General features: G+C 40.6%; 1 protein-coding gene across 1 annotated transcript; it reads left to right on the top strand.

The window, feature by feature from the left end:
• Window positions 1–2,621: 2,621 nt before the first annotated feature.
• Window positions 2,622–9,162, top strand: LOC149820010 (vignain-like). The gene is made up of 3 exons (XM_089981725.1): window positions 2,622–3,015; window positions 4,273–4,863; window positions 9,128–9,162. Exons 1-3 carry the CDS (start codon window positions 2,622–2,624, stop codon window positions 9,160–9,162), a joined length of 1,020 nt encoding a protein of 339 aa, XP_089837851.1.
• The last annotated feature ends 3,196 nt before the right edge of the window (window positions 9,163–12,358 follow it).

Below are 12,358 nucleotides of genomic sequence, written 5' to 3'. Positions count from 1 at the left end.
AGTAGTAGATGAGAAAGGGACTTCAAAACATGTAATTGTGTTTCCATCAACAAAGAATGGTCTACCTGTGACCGACCGAAGCAAGAGGGAAAACAACACAAAACTTTGGCTGTCATATTTTGTGGTACTTCTGTCATTGTTCAAAATTTTGATTTTTGAAAACTCTAGACTTGTTTTTCTTCAAACCACTGGTACAGTGACCAACTTCAAAATATTGAATGAGACCAACCACCCATAAACATCAGATATTAATGTTTATACCAAATGACAGCTTTTGTTGCCAAAGAGTTTCTGCACAATGAAGATAAACAATAAATATTATGATGTTGCAATGGACCCTAACAAGTAGCTTTTTAAACTATGTTTTGAAGCTCCATTGATAAAACTACAACTAATATTTGATTCAGAAACGTCTGAATTCCTTGAACCAAGCTTCTTCGATTTTGCAATCAAAGAACAGAAACAAAAGCCTAAATAGATTGCACAACATATCTAAAGAACAAAATTAAGAACAACTTTTCCATAGCTACAATGAGCTAAAATATTGGGGCACAACTTCATATGATAATAGGGAGTTCTCCCGCCAAATCAGAAAAAAATAGAACTCAATAGCAAAAGCCAGTGGCTCAACGGATAATAGTGTGAATTAAAAGCAAAAATTACAAACTATAAATTGATGATATTAAGGGAAATCCAAATGATTGCACATGTTAAAAGAATAATCAACAAGGAATCCATCTGCATCACAAGCATCATTTCAAGTCTACATTAACAATAGAAACAACATCATTCATTCCCATACCACATGCAATGCAAATCAAGGAAAAGAAGGGAAAAATAGTTAAACAACTAAACCCTCAACAGGAGCAAGATACATTTGGCGGAAAAGAACTCTAAAGTGCTATATCACTTGGAACAATTATCATGGAAGTTTCTCTATAATTTCCATATTCATTTGACGGTCGATGAAACACTCTTTGGTACTTTCCTACTCTTCTTGACTGAACTCGTCCTCTGCTTCATTTTCTTAGACTTGGGAGACTCTTTTATTACACGAATTGGTCCAGGAGGTATCCCTTTCTTGAGGGCACTGCCTCTCAGCGTCACTGATGAAGGCAACCACAAGCTTTGCGGAGGCAAGGGACTGTGTGGCTTCCAAACCAAGTTATTCTTCATAGAAAATCTCACTTTCTTTGTGCTTTTCTCCCCACTCTTCCCAGTGGCACTCGTGTTAATTCCCAGTGAAATCGGGCTATGGTTGACATCCTCACTACCACTCTTTGTTCTCTTCCTCTTCTTTGACACAATGCCTACCAATGAATCGGGTGAGCTTGACAAGTTTCCCTGCTCATCCAAATTCGTACTCTACACCAGCACGCCATTAACACCTTCCGTTCTCTTTCTTTTCTTTGAAGAGGAATACAGTAAGGAGCAATGCAGGTCGAAATGCGGAATGAAGAGGCTGTCAATCCATTCAACCTTTTCTTATTCTGGTGGGAGTGGACTGATGAGATTCCTCTGCAACATCAAAGACACTAGATTAACCGAACAATAACAAGGGTAGACTCAAAGAAGAAAATGGAGAAAATAAAACCCTAGTAAAATTTGAGAGATTGAGAAAGAGAAAGAGAGAGAGATTTGATCCACCAAGACACCCTCTTCTGTGTATGGGCTGCGTTTGCAAATTCATGAGATACCCTCTCTTCTCGTGCTTCTCGTGGTTTAACCACCTGGAGCAACACTTCGGCGACGGGTGAAAGAAGGTGGGCATCTACGATGCACTCAAGGGGTCTCTCGGGGAGATAAAGCAGCAGAAGGACGTGCTCCTAGCGCTCATGGAGCTGTGGTCGTGGGAGAGGAGGCCGGCGTTCGGACGGGGAAGCCGATTTGGGGTAATGAGAGAGAATTTTGCACCCAAGATGAGTCGGTTTAAATCGAAACTTAGCGACAAAAAATTTTTGCCGCTCATCCTTCGTAAAGTTGCGACAAAACTTGAGACAATTTTTTCATCGAGAATTCATCGCTAATTCACGACGAAATTTGTCTGTCGCTAATTCAAATTTTGGCGATGGCTAGTTTTCTTTAGCTAATCCATCGCAAATTTGCGATAAAAAAAATCCGTCACAAATTTCTATCGCTAATTAACATTTTTCTTGTAGTGATACATCTCTTTACCCATTGAAAAAAAAAAGATATACATCACGGAATGCATAATGTGCACCATATTACTGTTTCAAGCAACGAAATTAACATTCATGCATTTGGCACAACAAATTATACACGAACTAACTGCAAGAGAGAAGCAACTATTTAGCGTCTCATGAATTTATGAACAGTTCCTTATTATGATATATATATATATATATATATATATATATATATATATATATATATATATATATATATATAGAGAGAGAGAGAGAGAGAGAGAGAGAGAGAGACGTATACGCAATTAGTCACCATAACAGAAGAGCAACCTAACTTTGCAAGCCCAAAACTCATGTTCTGTTCATGTCGTTCACCACCTTAAAAGCAAACTGATGCAAAGCCATCTGCTGGTGATCATGATGGATAGCTCAACTTCCCTCAGGCTTTTCTTGACCGTCTTGTTCCTTCTGGCCATGTCGAGCTTGGTCCCTCAAACCACGTGCAGTGGCTACGAGAGCCTACATGAAACTCCAGAACACGATCTACTTGGGAGGTACCAAAGTTGGATTCAGAGGTACAATCGATCATACAAAGATGAAAATGAGAAGGAGGAACGTTTCAGGATTTACAGGCACAACGTCCGATTGATCAATCTGTTCAATTCTGTAAACCGTTCTTACAGGTTGAAGGACAACCAGTTTGCAGATATGACCAACTTGGAATTCAGATCCACTCGCTTGGGATACAAGGCTAAGCACCTTCCTAGAAACAGGACCCGTTTTAGTCTTGGGGATGCATCTTTGCCTGCCAGTGTTGATTGGAGGGACAAAAAGGCTGTAACACCAATCAAGAATCAAGGCCAATGTGGTCTCTCTCTCTCTCTCTCTCTCTTTTGCGCACACACGAGACACACTAATGGAGCCGGTGAAATGGTGTTTTACAAGGTTTTTGTGAAATACCAACAAAAGACAGTTACCCATGTGTCTCAACCCAGAGTTTTACTTAACAGGAAGGCAGACCCATTAAGTGTTCTGGTTCTAGACGAGCCCATTAAGTGGCCTCCTTCTAGACGAGGGTTCCTTCATGATAACCAAAAAAACAAAAAAGACTAACTGTCTAGCTTAGCATCCAAAAATAGTTAGTGGGTCCCACTTGGCAGGACAGGGTGTCATGGCAACATAGCATGGCACCACGACACCTCATGTGGGACCTACTCAACAAAATCAATGCCACGCATTTATGGACATCATTTCCTGTTTGGATTCCGCACTACGTATTGACTTTCTTAAACCTCCTTATGAGATTTTTCATGTTTGGATCCCAACTACTTAAAAACTGGGATGAGGTCAAATGAACCCTAGCTTGACTCATCTCCTAGGGCTCATGACCTCTCCTGACAGACAAAGAGAGTTGGGAAGCATGGCATGGATTTTCATTACCTTGCAAAGGTATTCTGACGATAGAGTGGGGTTGAGATGCACACCATCCCACTGATGAATTGTGGAGCTTGATTTAGAGTTTTTGCCTTTGCAGAAAAGAGTTCGGGGGTTTCTCCACTGCGAGTCTCTTGCGTGTTCAGCGAGCGGGGGTCTGGGGGTCGTGCCCCTTGGAAGAATTTTTTTAGGGCTTATGTTTGAGACCTGATTTTTTTATGGATCAGCCCCAGTTTGTTTAGGTTTAAGGTTGTCGCCCTTGCCTTGTATAATTTTTTTTTCTTTCTCTTTTATAACAGTCGAAAAAGAGGAATAGAGTTTTTTCCTTTGAGTGGTCATGATTTTTTTACTCTTATTTGGATTTGAAGAGAGATTTTTCCACGTAAATCTGTGTGTTCTTGCTGTGTTTGGTTAGATCATTCTTATTTATTGTTTCTTTCAGTTGTTTTTTGCTTGCGGCTTTTTTAACACCCATCACTGGGTAGAGTACCTTTTTTTTTTTTATAAACCAAAGTAATTGCATTTTGCGGGAAGAGCTGACTCAGCCTCATAATCCAACCTTGACTACCCATCTAGCAGCCAAGGCCCCCACCCTACTGTGCCAACCCCCTTTGGGCTGGTTGCAGAATTACTCGTCGATCACCGTAAAGGAAGATTTTACTGAACCAAGACGTCTCACTGTGTTGAGCAGGATGCTGCTGGGCATTTTCAGCGGTGGCGGCAATAGAGGGCATCAACATGATCAAGAAAGGTACCTTGGTCTCCCTCTCAGAGCAACAACTACTAGACTGCGACGTTGATGACGGCAACAAGGGTTGCAGCGGAGGCTACATGGACAAAGCCTTCCGATACGTCCAAACCGTAGGCGGTCTGACAACGGAATCCGATTACCCTTACTCGGCGGCAGACGGTACGTGCGACACCTCCAAAGCATCCCACCATGCAGTAAGCATAAGCGGTTACGCAGACGTGCCCTCCAACGATGAAACTGCACTGCAGAGTGCAGTGGCAAACCAGCCAGTTTCTGTAGCCATTGATGCTGGCGGGTTCGCCTTTCAGTTCTACTCTGAGGGCATACTTGATGGACGCTGTGGAACCGATCTCAACCATGGAGTCACAGCCGTTGGATACGGAGATGATGGCACAACCAAGTATTGGATAGTGAAGAACTCATGGGGTGAAGATTGGGGGGAGAAAGGGTACGTAAGGATGAAACGTGATGTTGAGGACAAGAGAGGCTCTTGTGGCATTACCATGCAAGCATCCTACCCTCTTAATCAGTCCTAATTAATGAGTTTAATATGACTTAATTTGGAGCATAGTTATGGAACAAATGCATGGCTGTAATACAAAAGCTAGTTTTGTTTTGTTTGGGATGGAACAAGTTTCCTTTTATAAAAATTGGGATGAAACAGATGAATAAAGAGTGTTTTTCCATAATGGTCCCTACCTTATTTCATTTCCCACAATCGTCCTTATACATTTCCCACAATAGTCCTCATATTTCAAAATGTTGTGTCAAACTCATCCTTCCATCATGTCTAGTTGCCTGAAGCTCTGCGACAAATATCGCTATATTTATAAAAAACATTGCCGATATATCACGAGAAATTGCCTGAAAGTTTAAAACGGCAATTTCTTGCTTGATTTTCAAACGGTGACAAATATCGTGATATTTTTAAAAGATATTTATCGTGAAAACCCTTGAGATTTTTATTTTTAAATGTGTTTTATTTATATTTTCTTATTTTTTTATAATTTAAATTTATTTTTTATGTTTAAGATTTTGCCGAGAAAAACCTGAGATTTATGAAAAAATTCAAAATCCCCCAAGTTTTTTGCCTGCCGAGATTTTGCCCTTTTTAACTTTTGTCACTATGGCCTGAAGGATGGTTTTGCCATGGTTGGCAAAAAGAGGGGTATGATTTTGGAAAATGGCATATCGGAAGGTTGATTTTGGGTATGCCCTATAAGGGAGGGATGATTATGGAGAAAAGTCATGAATTAATAAATTAGTGAGATTTGTCAAGTTTTTCCAATGGTCGTATAAATAAATTGTGAGCGGCATGCGCGGACATGTGTGTTATGTCTATATTCATGTAGTCTTAATTTACTAGAAATTAATTTGTTATTTTTGATACATTATTTTTCTGTAATTTAATCATTTTTAAAGTTTATATATTCAGCATATGTTTTAATTTTTGAAATTTAAATTTTGATATGGATAAGTTGTAAAATGTATTCACACAATATGTTTGTTTTGACATTACTAAAGTAGCACATTTTGGCCAGGGCTGGACTATGTTTTTCTAAGGTTAAGCCATGCCTTAACCTGGCTTAGGCCTGGTCCGCTGATAGGCTGAGCTTGAATCAACCAGTACAGGCCCTGTCAAGGGACCGGCCGGCCCAGCCCAGCCCAGCCCATGATTTGCTTTTCTTTTAAGCAAGAACTCAAATTTGACCTCATAGATGTGATCTACATGATTCATTTAGTGAATATCGGAATTTCAATCACAGTGCACAGGATTTTCTGGAAATTCAACAATTCATGACCATAAAGTAACCAAATTTTATGATTTAAAATTTCATAATTTTCATAAAAAAAACAATCCAAGGGTTAATTCCTATCAAATTGAGCATGCTGAATCCATACATCTAGATGGCTGGGTTTGATCAAAATGTCTCGGAAGTCGCAACAATGAGATTCCAGTGGAGGCTATGAGTTTGGCGATGACTGGAAGCCAATAATTTAAGGCAGGTGGCCCCTGGCTTTGCCCATCAGGGCTAGGTTTGGACCATGTTTTCAAAACTTGGCTCACTCTATCTCATCAAACAGTGGGCATTCGATAGTTGTGCTGCAAGTTAGACGGTAAGAGTCTCCCGGTGCCTGATGGATTCACTAGGAGTTTCTTCCAACACTTCTGGCAATTGGTGGGGAGGTAGGGTGTCAACGGATCATGTTTGGTTCAGACCCAGGTGAAACCAGATCACTTGGACTAGATTTCTGGGTATGGTATCGAGTTCAGACCTGGGTCTAATTGGTTCCACTATAGGAAAAACCATACCCGAACTTGATAAGAACTACATGAACCAAATCCGGATTATACCTGGTAAAACCATAATTTTTTTTATCATTTTTACATTGAAAAATTGCAGGTCTTAATCAAAACTCAGGTTGAGTCCGGGTCTAGTATAAAATTTCACAAACTATACCCAGGTCCATGTATTAATCAGACCTTCAAGTCTAGAACCGGATCTTAATCGGGTCTTCTTATTTATCATCATACTCTCTGACCCTATTAGGGATGGTAGTGGACCAGGGGAAAGCGGAGCCCCGCCCCACCTCGCCCCGTTTGGACCGGGGATGAAGGTTAACATTCATCCTCGTGCGGGGATGGACTTACGGTTTCCCCCGCCTTGCCCCATCCCCATCTTGATCCCCGCCCCTCTCCACTCCATCCCCAATCCTTTTAAGGGATGACAATAGAATGAGGAAAAACGGGGCCCCGGCCCGCCTCTCCCCCATTTGAATCGAGGATGGAGGACATGAAACGGGGATGAAGGCGGGGGTGGAGGTTAAAATCCATCCCCATGTGAGGATGGAGGTTCGGATTTTGAGACAGGGCAAGGGTGGAGACCTTGCCCCCCACCCGGCCCCGGTCCATTGCCATCCCTAGACCCTATAGGGTTTGGTTGAGGTCCAGCCCAGGCAAACCAGACCTAGTGACACCCTTAGTGAGAGGGGATGTTGGTAAGGTAGTAACCATAGTGACAAAAGTTAAAAACGGCAAAATCTTGACAGGCAAAAAGCTCGGGAGATTTAACTTTTTTTTAGAATCTTATGTTTTTTTCAGCAAAATTTTGGAAATAAAAAGTAAATTAAAATAGAAAAAATTAATTTTTATAAGAAAACATAAATAAAACACATTTTAAAATAAAAATCTCTAAGGTTTTAACGATAAATATCTTTTAAAATTATAAATATCATGATATTTATCACGGTTTAAAAATCTCACGAAAAATTACCATTTTAAACTTTCAGGCAATTTTTCACGATATATAGGCAATATTTTTTATAGATATCGCCATATTTGTCACAGATTCGTAGCAACCCTTTTCAGTAACTATCGTACTGTACTTCACATTAACTTTTTTAGTATTGCACACATCCCCAAAACTGAGGGGCTAGCAAGAGGTGTAAGGTGGGCCCACTTTTCCTTCCATAGTGGGGCATACTGCCCGGCCCAAGTTTCGTACAACTTGTTGTGGGCCCCACCTGACTTTGATACTGGGCCCTCTCTTGGCCTTAAGAAGGCCAAAGAGCAAAGGTCTCTAGCTGTACATGGTTGGCAACCTAGAAGCCGGGCAAATCTCAGCTGTGCTGCAGCAATCCATCGAGCAAATTAGAATGACTCAAGATTTCTTTATATATTTTAAGAATAAAATTACTTGTAAATAAAAATATATTTAAACTATAAAAAGCTAAAGTATAAAATAGAAAAAAATACAATAAATATTAAAACTGAAAGTATCATATCCTTTTATATAGTTATATAGTGACAATTTGGTTCCACTCATCCCCTATGTCATCCCAATCTTCATACCCCCACGCAAGTTGCTTTGTTTAAATTAACATGGTTGATTTAATAAGAATCAGCCCTTGGATCGTATTTTTTTATAAAACAATTTTTTAAATCTCAAAATTTTGTATTTTCTCAATTGTTGATTTTTGAATTAGCAAAATATCCGGCAAACAAGTCGGATTTCGGTAATTCAAATGTAGATCACATATGTGGAGTGTGATTTGATGGAAACAACTTGCATCAACCAAATCCCAAATAGTGGTATGAAGATAGAGATGACTTAGGAGAGCAGAGTGAGGATCAGTGTTTTTTTTTTATAGGTAAGCTGGAGTTAAGCTAACCCCTACCAGTTACATTTATCTTTCCGATAATTCGAAACGAGCTAGGCATTTTAGGACATAGTTTTTCACAGAATGCTACCCAGAGGCAACTTGTCAGTCATCACATCATGAGCTGACATCAAGGCTTGGCAGTAGGGGGTGTCAATGGGCCTGGTTTACCCGGACCCGACCTGAACCAAATTTGGTGATAAATAATAAAACCTGATTAAGACCCGAGTCCAGACTATTAATACATGGACCTGGGTACAGTTTGTGAAATTTTATACCAAACCCGGACCCGATCTGAGTTCCGATTAAGACCCGCAATTTTTCAACGTAAAAATGATAAAAAAATATGGTTTTACCGGGTATGGTGGGGGTCTGGTTCATGTAGTTCTTAACGGGTCCGGTATGATTTTTCTTATAGTAAACCCGATTAAACTCGGATCCGAACCTGATACATACCTAAAAACAGGTCCAAGTCTGGTATCACTTGAGTCCAAACCAAACCCAACCCGCCGTTGACACCCCTAGTTGGCAGTAGGGGTGGCAATCGTGTCGGGTTGGTGGGTCGACCCGACGGGTTGGCGGGTCAGCATACCTCAACCCGAACCCGACCCATTATTAAACGGGTCGGCTGTGGCAAACACGAACCCGACCCGTTTAATAAATGGGTAACTCGACACGACCCGCCAACCCATTTAATAAATGGGTTGGGTCGGGTTGGCGGGTTCTCAGGTTCGCGGGTCGGGTTGGCGGGTCGGGTTGGCGGGTTGACCCACCCGCCTAACCCGTTTATTAAACGGGTCAGCCGGGTTGACGGGTTGGCATACCCCCAACCCGAACCCAACCTGTTTAATAAACGGGTTACGCGGGTCGACCCGTTTATTAAACGGGTTGGCTTAAGCCCAACCCAAACCCGCCTAAGAGGCGGGTCGGGTCAGGTTTTGCCACCCCTAGTTGGCAGCCCTCCAATGTCTTATTTTCTAGATACACAATATCCCATCTTGATGATTCAACAACGACATTATTAGAGACTGGAATAAGGCTCAACACATATTTCCAAGCAATTAATTCTGATTGGCAGTAGGGGTCGGGTAAACGGGTTGGCGGGTCGGGTTTGGGTAAACAGGTTGACTGGCCCACCTAACCTGTTTATTAAACGGGTCAGCCGGGTTGGCATACCCTTAACACGAACCCGACCCGTTTAATAAACGGGTTAGGCGGGTTGACCCGTTTAGGACACAAACCCGTTTAAGCCAAACCCGAACCTGCCTAAGAAGCGGGTTGGCGGGTCGTGTCAGATTTTTCCACCCCTATTCTGGGGTGGGCGACCACCCACCCATGCCCACCCCTGGCTCCGCCACTGGTTAGGGGTCAATGCAATGCTGTGGATCCCTGTGATTAATGGCACCTGATACCATGGTTGGATCACTTAGGTGTAGGGTGCATTCGGTCTGGCATGCCCAAGAGTGAACTTTAAACTGGTCCTGTTAGAACCAACTGTGTTCAGAAGCAAAGTTCAGGTGCACAACCCAGCGCACAAAGGCAGTACACCAGGTTCGCTCGGGAGGCTAACAGGGGGATTCGAATGTGGAATGTTCGGAGAACTCAGACAATCCTCCACGAATCATTTTTCTTTGTTGATTAGAAGAAATCACATTAAAAGATATGACAAGCTTTATTTATATCTTCTCTTCTTTTAATTGGTTGTTTAACTTAATTTCATTCCCATGGTACTTCACAATAAAATATGACTAGTTAATACTTTTACTAGTTGATGCATGGGCTTCTAGGTTATGACATTTTAGTATTTTTAGATAATTATAGTGGATAGGAACTAGGGGTGGCAATTTCTGACACGACCCGCCAACCCGACCCGCCAACCCGCCTCTTAGGCGGGTTCGGGTTGGGCTTAAGCCAACCCGTTTAATAAACGGGTCGACCCGTGTAACCCGTTTATTAAACAGGTTGGGTTCGGGTTGGGGGTATGCCAACCCGCCAACCCGGCTGACCCGTTTAATAAACGGGTTAGGCGGGTGGGTCAACCCGCCAACCCGTCTGCCCGACCCGCAAACCCGATCCGTCAACCCGCCAACCCGACCCGCCAACCTGACCCGCGAACCTGAAAACCCGTTTACCCGACCCAACCCATTTAATAAATGGGTTGGCGGGTCATGTCGGGTTACCCGTTTATTAAACGGGTCGGGTTCGTGTTTGCCACAGCCGACCCGTTTAATAAACGGGTCGGGTTCGGGTTGAGGTATGCTGACCCGCCAACCCGATCCGATTGTCACCCCTAATAGGAACAATACTCGTATAATATTGAAATCAAGAAATATAAACTTGCCAGCCATCAAAACCAAAATAGATAGACTTAAAAATGCTAATGGAGGGATACCCTTTATATATATATATATATATATATATATATATATATATATATATATATATATATATGAAATTAGAATATGTAAACTAGTATGAATCAAGAATTTCATAGGTTTTTTTGCAACTCTAACCGTGCAGCATTCAAAATGGTCCATTTGCTTGGAAACAACTATTGGATCATCATAATTGGATCAGAAAATGTGATTTTGTATGCTTGAATATTTACGAAAATTTTAAGCTGATTTTCAAGCTTTAAAAAATCTTTTTTATACATCGTAATCGGATGATCTAAGAGTCTGTTTATATAAAACCAAGCATCTAGATCGTATTCATATGATGAAATTTTAGAAAAAATAAAAAAAAAAACTTATAAAAATTTTGTTACATCAGTTTACATATTTTGCTGGTTTACATATTTCAATTACCTTATATATATATATATATATATATATATATATATATATATATATATATATATATATAGAGAGAGAGAGAGAGAGAGAGAGAGAGAGAGAGAGTCACTAGAATATGGGAACTGAAAATATGAGAACTAATGTGAGAACCACTATTTTCATGATTTTTTTGTTCTTTTCTCTTGAATCTAACTGTGTGGATTCCAATTTTGATGCATAAATGTGTTTTTTTAAGGTTTTAAAATCAATAGCTCATAATCTTCATAAATATTCAAGCATTCAAAAATCACATTTTCTCATCAAAAGTACATAATCCAATGGTTAATTCCGAGCAAATTCACCATGCCAAGCACATCCACGTGGTTGGATTTGCAAAAAAAGTGTTAGAAAAGCCCATATTTCTAGTTCTCATATTCCAATTACTCTCTCTCTCTCTCTCTCTCTATATATATATATATATATAGGAAAATGGGTCTGTGCTAAACCAATTTTGTGCTAAACCGCATGCTAAATGGGTTTTTCGGGCTTCTTCGATGCTTTTTATGCAGTTCCGGCCTCATAAATGTGTTGGGCATAGTCGATTTACTAAGAATCCACACCTGGATCATGTGTTTTCAATGAAAAAATGATGTTTGGAGCCTCGAAAATTTTGGACCATTGATTTTTCGAACTTTATAAAAACCCACCTATGTGTTGGAATCCAACACTTCAAGAGCTGATCCCTTTAAAATCAAGTATATAGATCACATCTGTACGGTCAGAATTTAAAAATAAAATAAAAAAGCCCAAAATACCCATTTAACATGCGGTTTAGCACTAAATGGGTTTAACACGGACCCATTACTCATATAGGAAAATATTTAAAAGACAAGGTTGAAGGGAGAGCCTAAAATCGGTCTTTCATGTATAATCCTTCATAATCTCGGATGCATTTGCTTAATATTGCTCCCATTTTGAGGATAAGTAACATGGATGGGGCTGATGTGCTTAAATGTCATAAAGTTTATGAGTGTTATGGAAGGTTCAATTGTAGCAATGAGCCTAATGGTTTTAAGTTGTATCATCGAGCC

The sequence above is a fragment of the Nuphar pumila genome, chromosome 12 (genome assembly GCF_984573655.1).
Source record: "Nuphar pumila chromosome 12, dmNupPumi1.hap1.1, whole genome shotgun sequence".
NCBI lineage: Eukaryota > Viridiplantae > Streptophyta > Magnoliopsida > Nymphaeales > Nymphaeaceae > Nuphar > Nuphar pumila.
The sequence above is the reverse complement of the archived record's forward strand: the minus strand, read 5'-3'. Positions and strand labels throughout refer to the sequence as shown.

Coding starts and splice junctions, on each gene's coding strand:
- LOC149820010 (XM_089981725.1), top strand. CDS start 2,622: ATGTCGAGCTTGGTCCCTCAAACCACGTGCAGTGGCTACGAGAGCCTA. Junction 3,016..4,272: donor CAAGAATCAAGGCCAATGTG/GTCTCTCTCTCT, acceptor TGTGTTGAGCAG/GATGCTGCTGGGCATTTTCA. Junction 4,864..9,127: donor ATCCTACCCTCTTAATCAGT/CCTAATTAATGA, acceptor GGTCGGCTGTGG/CAAACACGAACCCGACCCGT.